Source organism: Phaenicophaeus curvirostris, chromosome 7 (genome assembly GCF_032191515.1).
Source record: "Phaenicophaeus curvirostris isolate KB17595 chromosome 7, BPBGC_Pcur_1.0, whole genome shotgun sequence".
In the NCBI taxonomy this organism is placed as follows: Eukaryota; Metazoa; Chordata; class Aves; order Cuculiformes; family Cuculidae; genus Phaenicophaeus; species Phaenicophaeus curvirostris.
In genome coordinates, this window is record NC_091398.1 from 13,703,773 (window position 1) to 13,727,137 (window position 23,365).

General features: G+C 42.3%; 1 protein-coding gene across 3 annotated transcripts in view; it reads left to right on the forward strand.

The window, feature by feature from the left end:
* The window catches only part of PLEKHM3 (pleckstrin homology domain containing M3), a 91,507-nt gene that overhangs the window by 53,584 nt on the left and 14,558 nt on the right, over positions 1 to 23,365 (forward strand). For all 3 annotated transcript variants that reach the window (XM_069860838.1, XM_069860841.1, XM_069860840.1), the window contains 2 exons: positions 1,401 to 1,464; positions 18,345 to 18,502. In XM_069860838.1, coding sequence (XP_069716939.1) covers positions 1,401 to 1,464; positions 18,345 to 18,502 — 222 coding nt within the window. The remainder of the gene's footprint in view (positions 1 to 1,400; positions 1,465 to 18,344; positions 18,503 to 23,365) is intronic.

Consider the following 23,365-nt stretch of genomic DNA (forward strand, 5'->3'; position numbering starts at 1 on the left):
GTATTTTGCAGCTCATATGATTCTCCACTCTGTGTGATACGTTAGTGTGGTGTGTTATTTGTCTTGTGTGGATGGAAAATAGAGCTGATTGACTGGTTGTTTCTCTATGTGTGGCTGCAAAGAGGCATTTTAATTAGATGCGCTTTTTCTCTTCCTGACATCTTTAAGGCAAATGCATAGGTTTTCATAAACTTTCTTGCTACTACCCGCTTACCTTTACAAGGTCCATTTTGCTTTGTGTTGTTACTTTAACCTAATTTTTTATTTTCATAGAATCATAGAATAACCAGGTTGGAAGAGACCCACCGGATCATCGAGTCCAACCATTCCCATCAATCACTAAACCATGCCCCTCAGCACCTCGTCCACCCGTGCCTTAAACACCTCCAGGGAAGGTGACTCAACCACCTCCCTGGGCAGCCTGTTCCAGGACCCAATCACCCTTTCTGTGAAAAACTTTTTCCTAATGTCCAGCCTAAACCTCCCCTGGCGGAGCTTGAGGCCATTCCCTCTTGTCCTGTCCCCTGTCACTTGGGAGAAGAGGCCAGCTCCCTCCTCTCCACAACCTCCTCTCAGGTAGTTGTAGAGAGCAATGAGGTCTCCCCTCAGCCTCCTCTTCTCCAGCCTAAACAACCCCAGCTCTCTCAGCCGCTCCTCATAAGACCTGCTCTCCAGCCCCCTCACCAGCTTTGTTGCTCTTCTGCAAGTCACTTTACTGCAAGTCACGCTAATTAGGACATCTCTTCTCTGTTCGGGTTTCTGTAATTTAGTTTTACTGAACAAGCCAGTGCATAATTTGATGGTCTTGCCTGAAACCTTGGTTTATGTGTGGAAGGTGTGGCTTTCTCACATCAGTCATTAAAGGTATATATGAATACATCTAATTCTGCTTGCAAAAGGGAATTGATACAAATTTTTGGAAGAACATGTGCGTTGGAAGAATGGTTTCTGCATGACCTTTTCCCCAATGTAGTTGTTTCAGTTGCAAAACCATAAATCAGTCATGTTTGAAATCAGCTGTTACAACTTTATAGCAGACCAAGACTCTTGTACTGGAAACCATACTTTCAACTTGTAGTTTATTTGGTTTTATTACTGGGTTAATTGTTTAAAGAAACACCTTCTGTGCTCAGGATGAGCTCTCAACGCCTGTAAACGTCCTGGTACATGCTTACCTGGCAGTTGGAGAACGACACTGGCACAGCATTCCTTCTTATTGTTGTGTTCTTATGCCCATGAGGAATGCTGTAAAAGTGGCTTATGCTTACAGGGTGATATAATTCCTGTTTCTGTCAAGCTCTATCTGGCATCCTTGTTCTGCAGTCTCTTGGTGGGGAGAGGAAACCGTTGTGTTTCCCAGTCAAAAAGGCATGACATAAACCCATTTTTCTCTTTTCCAGGATCTTTCCCAGAGAGTATCTTCTCCAGCAAATCCATCTTTATTCTCTCGCAGACCTTCAACAGGTAAGTTTCTTCAACTAATTCTACTTCTACTTCTACTAATTCAACTAATTCTACTTCTAATTCTTCACTGCTAATTGTACATTCCCCTTTCTAGGTAACTGTAGCATAAGTAGCTTTACTTCCAAGCCATCTCTGTGGTTTATAGTTTAATATAAAAATGAGTTAACAGAGGCATTGTTTAGGGGTGAGAGAGAAAGCCTAGAACATCAGTGTTGAAATGGGACTGGAAAGCAGCTCTGAAAGAAGACTGTAGTCTGCAAGGAGAACTTTGCTGTGAGAAATTCTTCATCTGATCTATGAATGCTCATCTAAGCCTCACCCTACAGGTGACAAGTAATATTTATTTCTTTGCTTGAAAGAATAGTTATTCAAGAATTTATGAGTTTGTACAGTGCCTGGTGGAACATCCTTAGTTCCAAAGTCTGCTAGGCATTAGCATGAGAGAGGAGAAAATAAACAAAATGCAAAAAACCTCAGCAAGCCTGCTACACAAAGTTAAACTGTGTGGGGTTTCTATGACAGATGTGACTACAGAAGAGGTTACCCACTAGCAAAATGTGTCTTTGCCTTGATATTGATTGAACTAAGCAAGTACACATACACCTACCTGAGCAACAGAATTTTGTTACATACCAGATTAAATAAGAAGAATTTGGCAAAAAGAGCTGAAGAGAGGCTAGGTTTTCTAAGGTGAATGTGCGGCAGCGCTCCAATGCACAGTGGAGGATGCAATGAGGTTGGATGCACCAGCTGACCGGGGTACATCTGTGTTCACACACTAATGTAATTGCCAGTGATATGTAAAACATTATTTTAAACTTCTTCCACCGATGTTTCCCTTGTCTAGTGGTGCCTTTTCTGCAGAATCTCACTTTAAGTTGAGAGAGTTCAGATGCCCTTCAGAGCTGGAGACTACACAAGCACAGGAAGCATGGCTTTTGCTGGCTGGTGAAGTCACAGAGTAGAAATTATTCTATATATAAAGTCATTGGAGTCGCTGGAGGTCCAAAACTGTTTCCACATCTTTTCAGCATGTTCTGCTATCTCATCTTTAATAATCAAACCATGAAAAAGCAAGCTACTTAACTCCAGAGCTGCAGTCTCCCTGGTGGGCCTGGCTATTAGCCCCGAGTGCTTTGTAAGCTGCTTAATCAGTTCCTAACATTGGTAGAAGATGTTTTAGAAGCCATCAGCAGTTTATCAAGCACCCTGTGGGAGGGAGGGAGGGTAGAAGTCACAATTCATCCATTGATTTAGCAGTTCCCTTTAGCATGTTTCTTTGTGTTTTTGTTTGCAAGACACCTTCTCTTCCCCTGAGGGCCCCAGCTCCAAACTTATCATATTTAGAGGCAATATAATTTAATTACAGTTTCTGCTGGGTTAAATTGCATTTACCTTTTAATCTAGCTATATCCTTGTTGTCAGCCTAGAGAAGGTTTTCCACATTACAGAGGCTCCAAGTTTGAAATTGGATTGCCTGTTTCTGTCAACGTGGAACCAGAAAGGAAAGGGGGAAGAGACAGAAATGAATCCAACAGCTGGAGAAATACTAGTGCCCTCATAGCCTCTGCCTCCTCCCTGGATTGCCCCTTACCACTGTTTTTGCCTGATTGCTCATTGTTTTGTACTGGCCTACAGTTCGGGTGCTTTTTAATCCTAAAAGTTTCCCCTCCTTTTGATTCCTCTGCCGCCTATTTCCTCACATCCATGGGCTGCTTTTGCGCTGTATCCTGCTGTCATGTAGATTGCATGTGTTGGGGGAATTAACTAAAAGGTTTATTAAAGATTAATGGAAAGATAAGGCATGGTGAGTGAATTAGAAAAGCAGAGAGGGGTAATCTGCAGATATAAGCAATCTTTACGCTGGTTAGTCCCAGCTCAATTCTGATTTGTTTCCTAGCCAAGTTCTCTTTAAAGATACTAGAAAACATGGGTTGTTTCCTACCAAGCAGCTGAGTTTCAAAAATGTGGTATGAGGGTCTGTTCTTAAATGCAAAAAAGTTGAAATGCCGGTTTGCCAGTAGAGGAAGCAGCATATTTGAAAATTAAATCCAATTTGAATCTCTTTCCAGGCTTAACAGAGCTCTGTGCCTAGATGGAGGACTACAAGGATGATGTGAGGGCTGGAGCACCTCCCATATCAAGACAGGCTGAGAGAGTTGAGGTTTTGTTCAGCCTGGAGAAGAGAAGGCTCTGAGGAGACCTTATAGTGACCTTCCAGTACCTGAAGGAGCTACGAGAAAGCTGGGGAGGGACTGTTCACAAAGGCTTGTGGTGATAGGACGAGGGATAATGGGTATAAACTGGAGAGGGGCAGATTTAGACTAGACATAAGGAGGAATTTCTTCACAGTGAGGGCAGTGAGGCACTGGCCCAAGTTGCCCAGGGAGGCTGCGGCTGCCCCATCCCTGGAGGTGTTCAAGGCCAGGTTGGATGGGGTCCTGGGCATCTTGATCTGGTGGGAGGTGTCCCTGCCCATGGCAGGGGGCTTGGAACTGGATGTTCTTTACGGTCCCTTTCAACCCAAACTATTTTATGATTCTAATTTATGTGCAGTATAGTCGCTGATGGTGCAGTCGTAGTCCAGGGTAGCTTCATCCTACACCTGCTGGAGGTGTAAACTCTGTTCACTGCAAACATTGCAGGTGGACATCCCACTGATTTTGTGGACACAGCTCATGGAAGCTGGAGTTCAAAGCTATCCGTTTGTTTTGTGTGACTATGGGGCTGCTTTTGGTAACACTAGGAGGTTTTACACAGTTAAGCATTGATTTGATCAGACGCCGACTCAGACAAGACCCTCGTATTTCTTAGGAAAAATAATTCTTACTACTTATACTAGATTCCATGTTGACGGGAGCTTTTAAAATAAAAAACCTGAAGATAGCTATTATGTCAAGTTCAAAATTCAGGTGCTTAACCCACACAGAGAGTTAACTAATGGATTGCCTGGTTTTTATGTTAAATAGTAACGTATACAAGTGTACAAAGATTATTGCAGTGGTGGCCTTTAGTGTAGAAACATTCTTAATCAGGGCAATTATTTTGCCCTGGTTACTGCCCCCAAAAGATTTAAAAGACAATGACTCGAAGACTTGTTTATGTGAGAATGCTCAGAAAAAAAAAATGAGGTGACAAAGTATGGGAATTTAGAATGATGAGTTGAATTGTGTTGAATCACAGCATAAATACTGTTACTCAAAATATAAGTGGCTTTCATTTGGTTTATCTCTGTTTATTTTGGAAGCAAAGTGAGCTAAATTTTATTAAGGCCAATTTCATTCTGAATGTGTACATCCATACAGGGGGTTAATGTAGTATAATTTATCCATTTTAACATTGCAGATAAACTAATATCTTAAAATTGAATTAAAACATCCATTTACTTCAGTTCAACTTTTCTGACTATCCACCTGTAGAAGAACCTAAAAACAATGTGAGGAACAGTGGAGAGAATGGATGAACAGGAGAGCCCTGTTCTCACAATAACACAGCACAGGTCATACAGGGAGTATGAGAAATGCATAAAAATCCTTTATGGAAATGGTTCTTCGCAGAACACACAGCGAGTATGAGGAACTTAATGCCACAGTAATAGTAGAGGCCAAAAGTTTATCATCTTTGAGAGGATTAGGTGTTCATAATGAGGATGTCCACAGTTACACTATGCAAGATACAGAGATTATAGGGTTTTGGAATAGACTTATTATTTACTGAGGCGATTATGAAGATGTCTTCTGTAGTGACAGATGAGTCAGTTCTTTCATCTTCCCTTGACGTATGTAGTACTGATTACACCATCTGATAAGGTTTTGGACTAGGTGAGCAGTTCGGTCAAACAGAAGCATTCCCAGTATGAAAATCTTAATGTTTCTGCTCAAGATTTTGCTCATATAAGATTCCCTAACAAAAATCTGGGGAATAAAAAAGAACTTCAGTGAAACATAAGTTCCACCTAATTTGAACCTAGTGTATTGTTAGAACAGGATTAGGAAGCCTAATTGGAAAGAAATTGTTAGGTCTTGTTCAGTTTTCCAGGCTTTTAGCCCGTGCTGTATTTTCATCACTCCTTTTCCAGTTGCAAATTTGCGTCCTCTGTGTATTTTCCTAGACTGAGATGAAGGAAGAAGTTGGCGATGCTCTTTTTAGCATTTTTGCATGTGCAAAACTTTAGGTTGTTTTAGACAACTTACTTCATGAGTCCCAACAGTAACAAAGACTGCAAGCAGATGTGGACTTTTTTTATGCTCTTCACTTGCTGTTTTTTGAAAAAGTAAATCTTTTCTTACCAGTAAGTCCTCATACAGTTACTGAGAAATGCTCAGCTTAGACTTATAACATACAGCCTGATGACTTCCAGGCGCATAAGTGGTGGTGTCCCTGCCCAGCGATTTCTTTTTATTTGCACATTAAAGGGACAGGACGTGGCATGTGGCCCACATGCCTGTGCCCATGAAAGCCCTGGTGTGCCTATGGCTGTACTGATTGACAGAGGTGGCTTTTGGATAACAGACGTTGGGCTTCCTGTGTTTTAGAAGCGTTATCGGGGGGTGCGTGACCAACACCCACAGCCCCCGTTCTTAACAGGTATAGCCATACCTGTAAAAGCATTAGTTGAACTTGGTTATATCAATGAGAAAGTCTTTTGCTGTCACTTGTTTCATTCAGTGATTCAATATAAGCCATATCTGCTTTAACTTTTACTTACCAAAGAGGTTTACCTGTGTGCCCGTACCAGCAGATTCTTTTAAGTTTAGGCAAGCCCTTTTCTGCTTGAGGGGCAAGAGGCGGCAAATGAGAATTAGGTTTTTGTCAGGCCTGGCTGTGCGGAGGTAGTTGAAGATTTGTCTGTCACAGTTCTCTGCCGGATCTCACTGTGCTCCACAACGGCAGCAAAATGCTGGACGCATCTATGCTATAGCTGCTACAGGTCAGAGTTTGGCACCGTAGTGAAAATGTTGATTAACACCTCCAGCCTCCCATGCAAGGGTTGGTACGGCGCGTGTGGCAAGTCCTGCAGTGTGTTACTACCAGTATTCTGCTGGCCATGGGCTGGTTGCTCAGCGTAGAGCTGGTTTAAAGCAGTGGTCGGTTTTAACTCAAGTGTCAGGCACAGCTCCTGCTCTTAAATCTTTGATAGGAGGTAGACAGAAACAGATGGTTGTATGGGGAGGTGAGAAGCATACACACTGTTAATTAGTACAGTGGTCCGGTTCTTATCCTGAGGCACATGAGATACGGACTATTTTTCCCAGCTCTGCTGCAGGCTTCCTCTGACACACAGGACAAGTAATTTCTAATGGGATTAAGGTAAAATGGGTTCCACTTTAGTGCGTATATGATTAAAATAGACATCCTAATGGCAATTAAGTTCAAAAGAGGGAAAACAGCCCTTTGGAGGGGTTGTCTAGCTGACCTATTTAAAATATGTTGTGCAACTGAAATACATTAAGATTTTGAGGCAGTTACATTTCTGTGCTTCAACTAAGTAAACATGCATCTTGGATCATAATGACATAAAGTTAATAGCTGCCGTGATGTCCTTCCTTTACAACCTATGACTGCGGTAACTCTATTAGCAGAACAATATGAAAATAGTCCTACGATGGGAAAACACAACATACATTTCCATAAATATTAACAGGTCTGATAGCAAAACAGCAATTAAATAGCTCATATACTTTCCAGTGGCTGTGGCTCTTTTATCACTGATTTCTTTCACTCCCTGGAGTTTGCTAGCACTGAGCTGCCTTTCAGTAGAACAGGAAACTGCAGGTTAGCTGATATTCCAGGTGTGTGTATAATTCCCCAAAGTGCTGACAGCTCTGCTTACAATTACTGGTAATGGCAATGATCTTACTGGTGTTTCTTTTTTACTGCAGCTCTGCTGGGGAAGGGAGTTGCTATTATTCACAATGGCTTGTGGTCAGGCGGAGAGTATGGCAGAGCCAGCCAGGCTCATGGAGGAAGAGCTGACCAGGAGCATTTTGGCAAGTGGCAGCCAGGAAGACAAGTTTACCTGAGTTAGGTGTGTTAAAGTCTTGGAGGCAAAGAGTGGAAATACAGCAAGATTGCTAATAGAGATTTTTAATAGCAGAATTGGTTTTTGTGCTGCTTGAAACCAGAGTTTTCAACAGGGTTTATTAAATACATGTGGTACTTTGCATGTGAATGTGTAATCTATGCTGCTTGGGCTAAGTGTGGCTTTTTAGAATTAAACTCTGTTTAGAACATCCCAGCAGAGGTGCCAGTGGCTCTCAGGAGTTCCCAAGTTGAAATCTTTAGAAATATTTTATTTTTCTCAGCCCATAGAAGTGGCAGTAGCAATATAAACTATCCCTTTTCTAGTGCTTTGCGCTAACTATGTTCTTTTTTTGCTACACAGAATGAAAGCCCCAGTACTGGTGGTTGGGGTTAGCAGTGTGGGCTCTAACATCATTGCTGTACTTCACATAAAATGTCTTTTGGAGAGGCAGCTGGGCATATCTCAAGCAATAACATCCCAAGAAACCAGATTTCCCAAGGAAATAAAATAGTGTCTAAGGGGTACCTGAGAGAAGAAAAACGTTGCGTTTTTTTTTAATATACTTTGTGCTCGCAGAGGTTTTTTTCAGAGTAACCCTAGCCATTTTCTTGGTATGTTGCTTTATTGTTCTAAAATCCTTCAGAGGACTCCACCTTAAAATTCCCTGATCCAGTCCTGCACAAGGCAGGGAAGTTTCTAATTTTGTGATATCACTCATGAAATAACGTCTTACTCAGTGGGCATGTAGAGTCAGTTAATATCTCTGCATGCAATTGCCTGCTTAATCTTAAAAATAGAAGGCAGAGAAGGGGGGCAAAAAAGCGCACATATATATTCTGTGACTGAAGACATATTTGCTTGTGTGTGTGTGTTTAGAGTAACGTATGTTTTTAAGCTAAGGAAAGTGCTTTCTGTTCTCTACCAGCCAAATTCCTGGTACTCTTTCAACCTTGTTTGATTAAAACAGCCTTTAACCTTTGCTTGAATACCTGTTTCTTAAAACAACCTATAATTCATCCCTGCAATAGGATTAGGAGAACTTGGGGTGTGACAAAATTGCCATGTAGCTGCCTGGAAACCGTGGGGGAAAGAGAAAGGAGGAAAGAGGATTGAAACACACTGAGTGTGAAGGCAGAAGCTGTGGGGCTGGGGTCTTGTTGCAGGACTGCCTGGGGAATGGGCACAAGTGAATTCCAGATGTTTTGCTTATGCTGAGACAATTCCATCTCCTTCCCACTTGTGCCAGCTTGCACCCAGAGACCTGAGGAATTTCAGGCTTTTCTTCCGTTCCATGAGAGGAGTGGGGGAGGGCTTGGAGGGATCTTGCCATCCTCTCTGCCTCCTGCTATAAATTCACTTGGGCTGTCACCAGTTTATTCCTCTCCCCCAGCCAATGCAAACCTCTTGTCTTCACCTTGCCCCCTGCCTATATGTGCTTGTCACAGATACAGCAGCATTTGCTCTTGACCTCATTTTGTTTTAACTCCTCTTGCCAGTGCCTATAGTAGCAAATTTGTGGAATATCACTTTAATACCAAATTAAAGTGCAGCATGTTTAGTAGTGTAGTTTGGCAGGACCACAACAGCAAATGGCTCTGCTGTCAGTGCGGGCTGCCTGGTGCAAAGAAGTCAAAGGGAGGTTGGGATTTCTGTTTATTCAAATTCTCACTTATTTCTGCTTTGGTTTGATTTATTTGGTGGCTGTTTTTGTGGTTTGTTTTTTTTTTTTGTTTGTTCTTCACAGTGTTTATCACCAGGTTTCCTTTCGGGATGTTCTCTGCTCTGTGTGGGTGATGAGTTAGCACGGCACAATGTGTGTCTACGCGATATTGTTTTGTCTATGTCAAAGCCAGTGATGGCTAAATGGTGTCGTGTGCCAGAGCCAGCACTGTGTGCTGGTGTCAGCAGTGGATGGGGTCCCTGCCCCATCTCCTCCTGTCTACCCTCCTGCCACCCATACCACAGGCTGAACAGCCCATGGAGACAGCCAGGGACCTGCCAAAGCTGTAGAGGGAAAAGGAGAGAGAGGATTAGGTGGTTTCCCCCTTACTGTTGGGAGCTGGGATTGTGGCCTTTAGCAACAAAAGATGGGGCTCTCCTGAAGCTGCTGCTAGGGGGGGTGTTATTTGTTTTACAGCAAGGTATGGCGACTGACTCTGGTGTGTGTGCGCACAAATATTAAGAAATCATTCTTCCCTTAAGTCACATGCAATTTAAATAAACAAGGCAATCTGAAAGAGATGACTGGGAGCCAAAATGGAGCAAGGAAAGCTGACCAGACAAGTCTATTGCACCAAAGCTGGGGGAGAGCTGAGATCTGATATGTGTCTCCTTGGAGCTTTTACCTCATGATCATCCTTCCTTCTTCCATTTCCCTTTCCTCTGAACTAAAGATTATTGTGCATTGAAATTGTAACAAGAATTGTGGTGTTAAGAATCTGTTGAACGGAAGGGAAAAAGTCCTCAAGGAAGTTAGCAGTCCACAAGCATTGTCTGTTCCCTAGATATAAATTACTTGGAACTTCCCAGCCAGAGAATATGTTTTCTCTTTCTTTTCTCTTTCTTTTCTCTGCCCCTTGCATCATCCTTAGCTAAACGTTTTGTAGCATCCTTGCCTCCATGGTTTCATCACTGAGGTTCTGACCCTGCTGAAATCTGTCGCAGGGCAGGGATTCCATTTTACCCTTTGTGCTTCAATGCCCAATCTCCGTGTTTAATGAATGCAGAAAGTACCTGCTTGTTCTGCAGTTAGGCAATAGATAAGGCAACCATTGTAGCTTTCCTGCACCTGGATCTGCTCTTGCTCTTCCCAGCTTGTGACACAGATCACCTGTGACAGAGAAGAGAGTGTGTCAGAAAATGATTTCTGAAACAGGTTGTGCAATGTAAGGATAGAAGGTAGTGTGTGCAACAGACAGTCAAGTGCAGCTAAGGAGGCCTGAGGCAGGCACCAGGAAAAGCTTGCCAGCCATTTGGAGTGCTGGAGAGGTGTGGGATTTCTGTGGTGAGAAGTTTTTAAGCAAGTCAGACAGTCATCTGTCGATTCGCTGTGCCGCAGGATGAGGAATAAACTGGAGGTTTCTGGAGGTGTTTTTTCTAGCCCTGTTTTCTTATATCATTGGGAGTTCTTTCAAAAGCGTATTTCTCATCTGTCCTGCAGGTGAAGGATTGCTGGGTGTTTAGTCCTCAACAAAGCTTTCACTGGTGGAATTTGAAGGGTAGTGAGCGCAGTCATGAATCGAAGCTAGTCTGTTCAGAAGGAGCTCTTTTGCTCTTCCATTCAGTCCAGGAAGCACATTCTTTGTGGTACTCTGGAGTCTAGGCAAAGCTGGAGCTTACCTCTGAGCTTGTTAGCAAAAGGTGTGATTCAGACTAGCCGTTTCTGAAGATGAGAAAAGAAAACAATCAGGAAGAGGCAGGAACCTTGATTTTAGAAGATGGTGAAAAGCTGTGCACAATTATTCACTGCTCCTTCTGATAGCTTCCTTCTGCCAGGCATGCTTGTGACACTAATCCCGATAATTAAAGGACATTCTAGCCCATCAATGTATGTAATTGGGGATGGTGAATGAGCTTCATGTCTACCACCTCTTCTATTTTCTCACTGCCTCTTAGACTTTTCATGTCTTTGCTGCATTGCGTCACTGCCTCCTGGCAAATTCTGTCTGTCTCTCAGGTAGAGTGTGTGTCTGGCCTTGAGAAATAATCATAAATTTTGTTCTGTCGGGAGGAGAGGCCGGGACAATCCAGTTGAGATGTGAACCTGTAGTTCAAGGTGTTTTAGGGATTTCGTATCACTTAACCCATCCCCTCCAGGCATTACTCGTGTCTGACATGTAAACCAGACTGGAAGAAGAAGTGGAACAGACTGCTCATGCTCCAGAAGGTTACGAGGCAAACCTGTGTCTTTAAAGAAAAGTGCCTTCTAATAAATGTTATCTGCAGAGAAATACATCAGTCCCTACAAAAGTGGTTAATGTTACTGCTTCAGTGTTGGCTTATAAAACAGCTTTATCACCTCTATGACGATAATGATTAACAAGCTGATTTGGAAGGGTGGGGTCACAAAGCCATTTGGCATGTTTAGCTTGTCTCACAGTGGCAGTGATACAGCACCTGAGTTTTACAGTATTTTCACCACTTTACCTGGAATACTAAACCCTGGTGGCGGGGCTCTTAAGCAGAGCAGTAGGAACAGATACTCCTCTACGGAAATAATAGCCTGTGTCCCGCACATGAGGAAATTACAGGGCCAGGTCTGAGAGTTCAGGAGAGCTGGGGATGTTTCTACCTCCCTTCTCACTATTTTTTCCCTGATTGCTTGGCCACAGTGAAGTGAAGGTGTTCCTAGACATGCTGTTACATGCTGTCCCTTATGTCAGACTGGCAGGATATACAGATGTGGGTAGATTTCCTTCTCTTAGATTATGGATAGCTTCTGTTAAAATTTCCTGCATCCGTGGATTCTCCAATATCTTGGATCTTAATATAAGAAACAAAAAATTAACTTTCATTACCAAATGTTGGAAATTACTCGGACTAGCAAATTTGGTCTAACAGTTAACATACCATGACGCTTTTCAGAAACTGGACTTCTTAACCTTGGCAGTTCCTCACATTAGTAGAACAGTGTATCTGAAAGCTTAGTAAGCTATATCCCCTTTACTGCCTGTCTTGACAATCCTCATGTAGGTGTTCAAAGCTATTTATTATCTTCATGCTGTGTAAACACCTACCGCACTTTTAGAAGCTGGTAAAAATGCACAGGCAGGGTAGGAGATTTGATGACCTTCACTCAAATTTGCAACAGACTCCTGCAGGGACAGAGGTTTTACTTCTTGGCTAGCACTGCTGACAGGAGTCCTGCCCTCAAAATCAAAACAAACACTCATTGTCCTGAGAATTGTCTGAAAACTGTACTGTTTTTTCTCTCCTGTGAAAGTTTATCACATCTGATAGATTTCAGTGTTAATTTGTGTGACTATGATGCAAAAGATGGGTATTTCTGTGGGCCTGGTCTAATGGGTGGGTGGAAGGCTATGGAGGCGTTACTTGAAGCAATAGTGGATTACAGCTGACTCATTTTTCCTTCTCCTTCCATGCATGCCCCTTTTAGAATCATAGAATAATTAAAGTTGGAAAAGACCTCTAAGATCAGCGAGATAATCATCAGCCCAATGCCTACTAATCCATGTCCAGAAATACCATGGCTGCCTGATTTTTGAACACCTCCAGGGAAGGAGACTCCAGCACTTCCCTGAGCAGCCTGTTCCAATGCTTCAGCACTCCTTCAGTAAGGAATTATTTTCTAATATGCAATCTAAACCTCTCCTGGGGCAACTTCAGGCCATTTCCTCTTGTCCTATCACTCTAGTTCCCCCTAAAGCCTCTGTAATATTACCTCCTCGGAAATGACAAACTGAGTTTGGAGGGAAACTCCACACTTATATTTTTGGTGACACACAGACAGAGGATGCTTTTTTAATGTGAAAACTGTAAGTGACACGAACAATCTCTTAACTCATTTCATATTAGGTTTTTTTTCTGTGCATTTTTCATCTTATTGTGTTTTCCAAAGAGGGATTTATCACAAGCCAGGAGTTTAGGTTACCATCTGCCTGAGTTGGAACTTTCAACGGAAGTGAGAAGTTCTGCCACTTTTCTAGTTCATTTTTTAATATGAAAACATATATATTGAAGCATGATACTCACTCCATTGCTCTCCCACAGGACCAGTTTGTGCAACCCTCCCTCGTGCTGGTGTGTTTGCATACAAGGAGTCTTTGTTGTGACTTGACTTCTCTTTGCTGTGTGTAATGGGCTGGTGTTTTGGACCCCCTCTCCTGTACTGCATGGGAGGAGGAGGTTTAGGGGCAAGGCTAGGGCTGGGGAGTGGGGGCCTTCAGAGGCTGACTTGTACCAGCGTTGTGCTTGGCTTGGAGAGCTCAGATGAGGGATGGAGTCAGGACAGAGCTGTAGTGTAGCATTTGTCAGAGGTGAAGGGACTGCCTCTCTGCCAATTCAGGGCAGTGCCACAGGCTCAGATATCTGTCATGAAGAAAGGGCATAGTGAGCAAATATTGAGCTACATGTGCTGTTCCTGGAAGTTGTCTGTGGGCAACAGTGCATATTGGGTCACTGCAGAGGATTTCTGTGCCTGGGGAGGATGTTGTGTTCTATGGCCTTTCCAGTCCTTATTCTCTAGAGACAGCTGGCTGCCCACTTGTTTCTAAAAACGTCACCTTGATAGAGTGTATGAGCAGCTTCCAGTCATTTGGATAGAAGGCTTAGGAAACCTCTAGGGGCCAACAGCCCTCCTGACAGGTTTGACTGATCGCAGATTGCCCTCGTGATCATGTTAATGTGATGTATCCAAAGGGATTTCAACTTGTACAATAGCCACTGCTGCCTTTCATCTTCTTCGTCTTCCTGCTGAATCAGGAAAAACATAATCCAGTGGGTACGTGTGCATCGTGTCTTCCTGCCACCCAAGGCTCTCACGGCTGTTGCCAGCAGCGGTTTGTCTGCTAGCGTTTGGCGGTCTCCATGTTTCACCCCAACCTAACTCATACAGAGCAGAATTATTTCTTTGGATTTATGCTGCTGCACAACTGAACAGTCGCACAATAATATACAGAGAAGAAAGTTTCATTTACCTTTACTCATAACTTTGACTTGTATGAAAAAACCCTGTTCTAGAAATCATCTAAAATAATTGTCCGATACTCCTTTGGTGTGTGTTCAGATGCTGTGTACCCCTTTAGTTTCTCCCGGTGCTGCAGACTAGTCTCTGCCTTGACAGTAGCACCTCAGCTTTCCCGAGGAGGGTGTAGGAGGCTGGGCAGCAGGGAGGGTTGCTGCTCCTCCTGCATCTTCTGTCTGCCCCTCTCCCTCCCTCGGCAGCTCCCGGTTCTGCAGCCGTGCTCTGCCCAGAGGGATGCTCGCTGTGGCGTGGGCAGGGAGTTGGTACAGGAGGCTCCTCAAAAACAGTTTGATATGTGGCAGTTAGCGTAAAAAGCACTGTTTGCTCTGTTGGTTTAGATTGTAAGTGCTTTGAGGGCAGGGCCTGTATTTTATGTGCGTACATGCAGGTGTGTATTTTTATACAGTTCCTAATGCTAGACGCAGTTGGGAACTGCGGCATGAAGCCTCGCTGTCCTGTAGTAGCTTAGAGAATTGTTTTTCCTGATCTGGGGAGCTGGATAGCGATTCTGATGTGTACTCTGGTCCTATTAAGAGACACAACTTGCTTTGGGCTTCCAAACAGAACTATTCCCCTCCTGTTGTCACCAAGCAGGGTACCTCAGTGCACTCCAGGTAAGAGCAAGTAAGAGCCCGGCCCCATGACCTTTTGGGATGAGTTCCTTAACCAGTCTAGGAAGGGAAAGCCGCATTCCACCCTCCATCAGCTGATGACCACAATGCTGTCATCAATCACCTTTCACCCTTAATTTTGGACAATGAAACAATTTTCCTGCACTATAAAGAATTTAGATTAGAAAGCAGACCTTGTTTATGTGTGCCGTTGGTAGAAGAGGACCTGCACTTAGCAAAACTTTAATCCGCTTTAAGCTGGATGCTCTTTCTTTAAGCCTTTCCAGGTGCATGTTGTGGCCCTATTATGTTGCAGGGCTAAGTCAATGGTGGCGTTTTGGGGTTGGTTTTTTTTGTTTCTGTTCCTTTGGCATACTCTTAGCTTGGTTTTGTGCTAAATTTCCACATTTCTTGTGAAATGGGATGGACAGATTTCACAGCTTCTCTATTTTGTAAACTTATTTTGTTAGCTTATTTTGTAAACTGTCATGTCCTTAGGAAAGGTTTGGGTCAAAGCTTACGAGTGACTCCAACAGTAAGAACAGAAATGTGCTGTGTTAGACAGCATGGGCGCTGTGGAGTCTCTGTCACTGAAGGCTTTAGTCATGGATACAGCTGCTAAGAATGACACGCATGTTACTGGCTCTGCCAAGAAGTCCTCTTGAGGAGGACTTCCCCCACCATGATTTCCCTGGTATCTGTATAATGCACTACATTTGTTTAACACTCCTCTATTCTTGAATCACTTGTGTTTCCTTGAAACTCGTGATCAGATTCCAGCATCACCTGGGAGATCATTCTGGGTCTCTGCCACTGTGGTTCAGGGATGTCTAAGCTGCTGGGCCCTAAGATCCCGCTCTCACAAGAGAGCTTAGTCACGGGAGAAGTTTTGACACCTTTGATTACATGTCCTGCGCTTCTTTTGCTAAGCCATAAAACACTCACCAGCAAAGTGTTACCGTGAAACTCCTCTTGGGGACGGCAAGTGTAATAGAAATCATACATTTTGCTTGGAGATGAAGATTTTACTTTTATTAGCTACAAAAATGAATGAGAGAAGACTGCAAGGAAAAGTCACGTCCTGTGCACAGCCCTGAGGTTTCTGATGAAACAGAATGACACAAAATTTACAGATGCTAAAAACAGCAGTAACACCAGCTTGATGTTTCATCTTGTCTTCCTCCTATAATACAGTAAAATGGCCTGTAATCCATAATGCAAAATTGGTATGCATGGCTCTTTGAAGATATCATCTTCATTGTGTGTCTGCGGTGGCCAGAGTTAGAAGCCACCCCACTACAGTGCTACAATGATCCATACAAAGAAATAAGTAAACAGGGACAAATAACTCCAGCCCCTGGGGTGAGCTGCCCACTCTGAATCTTTCTTGCTTAGGATGCCAGCTCTTCAGCACAGGAAACCTTCTGTGCCTTGTACAGACATAAATTCACCCCTGGTGCTTAAGAAGGTAAAAGATTATGTTAGTTTTCTTTATTACACTATATGAAACGTTATTTTAATTCAGAAATTAAACTTTTAAGTCCTTGCTGATAATGACATTCATACAGACCTAGAGAGTTGTTTGCAGCTCCGTCTTCAACCTGGCATTTTAAGCTGAGTTCTTGTGGCCTGTCAGAGGTGGTTGCTGCAATGCTTTGGAAAATATGTATGTGTTGTGTTCATTTATTGTCTTTGTATGTTTTTTTCATCTAATAGTGTTAAATGGCTTTTAGGAAGGTGGTTGTAGCCATGTCACTAGCTGTGTGGCTTCACTGTTTCTTTCCTTCTGTTTATTGAGTACAATTAGCTTTGGTGTCTTTCCCATGCTCCCAACGTGTTTGGCTTACAGACCCTCTGTAACTCTAGAGTCTGCAAGGAAAAAATGTCTTCCTTTGAAATGGAAAACAAAACCCAGCCTAGGGGAGCTAAACTAACTTTTGACCATCTGTTAGAAGGTTGGTAATATCAGCACCTTGAACTGTGGCTTTTTTTTCATATTTCATGCAGCAGCTTCTCAGCATTGTTTATATTCTGGCTGAAGGGGATCTTCCTATACCAGGATGCAATAGGAACGTCATTTTTCCTCTAACATGAGCAGATGGCCTATCTGCAAAACTAGCAATAACATTGCCGCTTCCTGTTGTTGCAGATGTTGTTAGCAGGGGAGAGCTGAAAGCAAAGAGAGGGCACATCTTAGCCCGTGCCATTCAACGCCGTCAGCCTCAACGCTACCTCTGCACCTCCTTTTCCACTCGCACGCTTTATTAGTGGCTGTCTTGGCTAGAGGGCAGGAAGTTGCCCTAGAACACAAATTTATTTCCTTTCTGCTTCACGTAGAGGAGGAATGCTTCCAAGATCTCTGTTGTTCTTCTCTGCCTTGACCTTTGCTTTCTCTAGATTTGTTTACACTCAACCCAAACTACAAGTGGCGTGTTACCCTACCAGGAAAGGGGTGCCTGTACTGAATCTGGCACCCATTTAAGTGTAAATTTCCCCACTATTAGATTTCAGGGCACAGCCCTGTGCAAACTTCCAATCAGCAATTATTGCATTCTTTTTCCTTTTTAAAGGAGGTCACTATCAAATCCTGGGACACATTTCTATCACTAATCTGCCAGGCTGCCATTCAGACCACAGGAAACCCAGGAGAGAATATACACTTAGGGCCTTATTCCGTCTTCATTATTCTCTACACCAGCAGAATTCCTTAAAGTCTCTACAAGTTTGATCTGAATGGAAAGTACTTTGCCTGAATAGCACCCCTTATTGAGACATTGTCACCGAGTCACAAGTTTAGATGAGTGTTGTGGCTAGCAGTTTAATCTACACTGCACAACCGTTTTTTTCACACCAACACAGGGAGTGCTAATCTCTTCTAATGGTCTAGCAGGATTGTCTGGCAGCGAGGGACTTCTTGATTTGAGAGCTGGACACCGAAGGGAAAAAACACAGTTCCTATTCAAAAGTTCATCTGAGAATTTATTCATTTTGGCAATGAGGGGAATATTGTATTTTAATGGTTTTAAGTAGGAAACGCAACCTTACTATAAGAAGAAAGCCAGGGTTCCATTCACAAAAAAGGATGCAAAAAGCTTGTGCTTTGGAGGAAAAAGAACAAAGACCAATTGTGATTTTTGCATAAAAATTAACAAGAAATTAAAATCATAAGTATAAAGCAGTGTCTGTAGCTGTCAGTTAGATAATAATATGGACACCTTAAAATCTTCTCCTCTCTGCTTTTTGGTTCCTTAATATGTAAATGCATTGTTGTACTTAAAATGACTACTAATTTTATGTGTTATTGCCATATAGAGACTTACAGAGAGATAGTAATTTTATTTTTACTTCTGGATCATTGCCAGTTCATTGTTTACTATCACTTGCAATTTTGTGGAGCTGTAATTGTTGAAAAGTAACTTTCCTGTTGTTTTAACTAGCAGCACTTAGCTGCATTTCTCTATTAATAGATATTGTCTCAGTCCTCCAGGGAGTTCTGGTCAGTTTTTGGGGTTCATTCAATATTGTCTTCTCCTTGTTTCAGGTTATTGAAGGAAAGCTGGCTCCGTTCTTGGGGAAGGTGATCAAGTTTGCCACCTCTCATGTGTACAGCTGCAGCCTTTGTAGTCAAAAGGGTTTCATCTGTGAGATTTGCAACAATGGAGAAATCCTTTATCCCTTTGAGGACGTTTCTACAAGCAGGTACTGTAATGTCAGTCACTGGACTTGTGTGTCATATCCTTGTGGATTCTTAGCGTGGTGACTTCTTTCTTAAATAACTAGAGATTGGGTCTGGATTCTGGGCAGCTACAGTAGATCCAGGGGGGCCACCACGAGCAGTCTTGGAAATAGATGGGAAGAGCTGCTTTCCGAAGCTCTTCTGAGTCCTGAAAAGCCAAATGGATTCTCTGAGGTGGTCACAGATGTCTTTCTGGTATCTGAGGTCATTGGGTCCATGATATACTGGGATTGTCCATTATAAAACAATAACCATCTATTTTGAAGTGTTTTCCCCATGAAAGGCTATGGCTAAGTCTCTGCTTTCTGTGTGCATGCTCTTCTGTGCATATCTGTGCAAGATTTTTTTTTTAATTGCTATTATCAGGTGGTTACAAAATAAATATAAGCGTATGCCAGTTCTAAGCTAAACAAAAGAACCTTTATTTCATATTGTATTGAGTACTGGATGCCAGATCAGGGACAGGAGTTGCATGGAAAACCTAGAAGCAAAGTGGAGGAAACCAGATCAGGCTTGGCAACACAGCAGTGTTACTGCTCTTTTTCAAAAATGCCTTAGAGTTTGAATAAAGGAGTTGTGGGTTGTTTTCTTTTAACAGAAGGATGGTATATCTGACAGCACAGCATTCCTCCATACTTTTCTGGCTGTTTCAAATACAGTCATTTTAATTTGTTTGCTAAGTGTTCCATAGAAAAGAAAAAAAATTGAAGAGCTATCAGGACCAGACTCTTTAAAAGGGCTTCGTTATGAATCTGATTCCTCTGTATGCTCAAAGATGTTAAATTACAAGTAACCAAAAACTACTCTTCAGGATTTTTCAGCCTGACCTGAATTTCAAAGACTGTTTGCACACTCTTTTTTTGCAGGCTGTCATTCTAAGAAATGCTTTAACAAAGCAGTGGACATAAGCTAAACAAGGTGTGCAAGCTGAGCTCTGTAAGCGGTTTTCAAGAAAGAATGTATCTAGGATGCATGGTGAGATAGGCTGAGTTAAAGAGAGAGACTGAGATGATGTAACACATAAAATATCTATTGAGACGATATAAAAGGTAATTGAAGATATTCCTGAAAGATTGACGAGAACACTTAAAAGCGTTTGGGAAGACAAGTTTACTTGAAATGTCTGCACATTTGATTTGTCTGGGGGATTTTTGGTTACAAAAATGTTGTTGGGTGTATATTGTTCCCCCGCCCTTCAGCTGAGATCAGACATACCTTGCAATTACAGACTTTAAGACGTTCTGGAAGCAAATAGTGCTTGTCAGCAGTTCAGTGGAAGCCAAAAGAAGCTGCTCGAGCTCATGTTTTTGTGTGAATTAGAAGCCATGAATGTGAAGTTGTGGTTGGTGTCATGCCAAAGACAGCAGTCTTTGTTAATGATTTTAATTTAAACACAATCAGCATGAAAGGTTTTCCAGTATTTCTCTTTCTTATTTTGTCAGAGGTCATTCTGCTTACTTGTTTGGTACTCCTTATCACTAAACCTTGCTTTTATCCCCAGCATTTTGCATTTCACTCCCTGGTTAGTTTTCCCATTACTGGTCATGCACGCACATGCACCTCTGTGAACAGAAAGAGATTTCAGTTCCATATTTTTGCTGTTCTCCACCTTGAGGCTGGAGGCGAGTCATACCAACAGAGAAGCTTGTGTGTGTTACTGCACAGCTCCATCATCTGTGAAACAGTGAGAGAGACGGCCAGGTAGAAGGGCTTTGTGGCTGTTTCCATCTCTTACAGGTGAGAGAGAGTTCTGAAGTGGGTGTGCTGACCAGTAGAGTGAGAGGTGTAAGATGAGGAAGCTACTTAGACACAGGTACATGTACAGGGTAACCTGTGGCAGATGGGAATGGGAAGTCATAAAAGCTTTGTGTGAAGACATGCAATTATACCTGATATTTCTGATGATGTGTTCAGCTTCCCGTGTTAGTTAAGTGTCATAGAGAGCTCTGAGTAAATAAACAATTAGCTCAGATCAGTGATTTAGTTCTGCTATTCTGACTCCACAATGTGAAGTGAAAATTGACTACAATTGTCATTCTTCATCCTGGTTTTCTGCAAGTGCTGTCTACAGCAAAGAATTCACGTTTTGTACTTAATACTAGACTGCCAAGTATCCTGGCTGTAGCTGCTGAGTTAAGGAGGGAAGAGCAGCTGTGCTCTGAAGACCACGTTTTTCCTTCTTGCTTCTGGATGTGGCTCATTCACTTTAGGCATTCTACCAGCAAACTAGGCTGTTAGGGCAGAAATATTTGAAGGTGGGTGCATGATAGTGTTTGCAAACTTCACCTCTCTGTTGAATGTTTGAAAAGTGAAGTCTGTGTGTGTGTGTGTGTGGAGGGGGGTGGGTGTGTCTGTTGTGAGCTGGCATTTGTTTTTCTGGCTACCTCCCTGACCTTTCTTGTTCCTTGCAGAGTGACAGCTGTCAGGCCATTACAGTTCTAAGGTGGTTCTTAGCTAGCTGTTACCTTTCCATCTCCGTGATCTCTTAAATCAGCATTGAGATGGAGAGATTGTTTCTCTCCAAAATATTTTCAGCAGTTTTCTGGAGCCGTCTTCACTAGGTAGTTATGAAGGATAGGTGTTTTTTAGATAGCTAGAACTGAGAGAAAAGGAGGGCTCCTCTGGTGGGCTGGGTTTTCTCTTTGGTCATGTTGTTTGCTTGAGAGTCATTTTTGTCTGTGCCTGAGCAAACAGAGTGGAATACCTGGGTTATGCACTCCTTGGGGTTTGAATACACGTATATTACATACCCTTCTTTCACTAATCAGCATGACACATTCCTTTGTTGGCAAAAAGTTCCAAAACAAACACAATCAGTTCACTTAATTAGCGGGTCTGTGGGCTGTGCTTGGCAGGCTCTTTACATTCTGCGCAATAATACAGCACCACAGTTTGCTGCCTTGAGTGTAAGGGTGGGCTCACAAAGTCATAAGCTTTCTAATGATATTTCCTTTCTGTGGCTTCTCTTGGGAGGTGTCCATCCCGCATGGAGCTTAATGAAAGCCGTGATTCAGTAGTTAAACAATTTCTTTAAAATTGTCACATCCTTTTAGAAGCCTCTTCCAGTCAGTTTGATTCCTGTCCCCTGTTTTCCTCATTTCTGTCTCACTCATACTTGCAGAAGAGTTCATCAGTGTTCTTTCTAAATTTCATGATTTCAGTGTCTTTGCTAAGATTCGTGAGAACTACATTTAAAGCCTCCTGAGTTAATTGCACATTTCATGGAGCAAATTCCCAGCTAATGTAAACTCTCACAGCTTTACATTTGCTGGAGCTCTAGCAGCTTAAACTAAGCATCTACCTCCTGTTTTATTTCTTGGACTAAATTTGCCCCAGGCTTAAATTTAGCAAATAAACATATAAAATTATCCTATTATATCACTCATTTTATTTCTACAAGTGTTGTGAATGAATTTAAATATCCCTGGTTATAAATTGGCTTGTTACAGCTATCCTTGTCCATTTGTTAGCAGCCTGACACTGACTTCAAGTTGTTATGAAATTACTTGTTCTTCATTAATATGGTGAAAGTTTTTGTTTCTTTCTCCTAAAGTAAAAAAAGTAGAAATGAAAAGAAAATAGCTGTGCAGTGGTACTGTTGTCTATAATATGGCCATATTTGTTTTCTAACCTAGAACAAGTTTTAAGTCTTAAGGGAAACTGAGAAAAATACCATTGGAATGAGTATAGAATTATTCACTAAAAAGGTTTGGGCTTTTTGTCCAATTACGTAATTAAGTAATTATGGTTAAGATTATTAAATGCTACCTGGTTGTTAAAGTTTTGGTCCTGCCTGTGTGTTAGCGTCCTAGTGACTAATTTCACAAGCAGTTTGTTGTGCTTTGCTAGTAAAGCTACTTGCTTGGTTAAGAGCTATTTAATCAATTCCTTGCCTTTTGTGTGGTGACTGTAGATGTATGTGAACCATGAAGAGTTGCTCTTTTGTGTTCATATCAATTTATCAGGGCCAAACTGTTCTCACTTTGTGAAGTTAATTTGTTCTGTGGATCAGTTAAGACATGTAGACCTTTTAAGATACAAACCAGAAGACCCAAGTTTAAAATAGTAGTACCACAGAACAGGCGTGACTATATCAACCAGCTTGGATGCCTCTATAATCTTTGGCCAACATCCTGATAAGACCTGTGAATGTACTTAACTTTATGCATAGCAAGAAATCTTACTAAAGGCTCTGAGGCTGTGCTTAGCTTTCTGTGCATGCCAAAGTCCTCACAAGATTATAGCCCAGTGTTGTGGATGCCGTGTCACTGGACAGAAACAGCTTTGAGCGTTTGGGAGAATGTTAAAGATGGATATTAGGTGGAAAGACTGAAATAAGTAGTATAGAGCGTAGGAAATACCTTGGCACAGGTTGAAGGCATCGCTCAAAATACATACTTTTCCCTCTTGCTTTGATTAGTTTGTTTTATGCTAGACAGCCCTTTCTGTAGCCCAATTCCCCTGAGTTGTGCTAGAAGTTTAGTACCTAATTCTTGAAAGAATTTAGCTTGCTGGATGTTGATAGTTGGTTCAAAGCACCCTGAAGTGGTCTGCTGAGCACTTTCTTTAGAGAAACTTGGGCATCTCAGTAGATGCTAAGTTCTCTTGACAGTTTAATTTCACCTGAATCTGTCAAAACTGGTTAGCTTTAGAGGTTGGGTTTACCTGCCTCATGTCAGTGGTGTTAACAAGAACATTCAGCATAAAGGTGGATATTTATTTTAAGTAGGAAGGTGTCTGCGGTGCTGCCTTGCACTCTTCCCTGCTGGTTGAACGTGGCAGCCATCTCGCTTCCCATTTCTATTTTGCAGCTTCCCTGCTGTGCC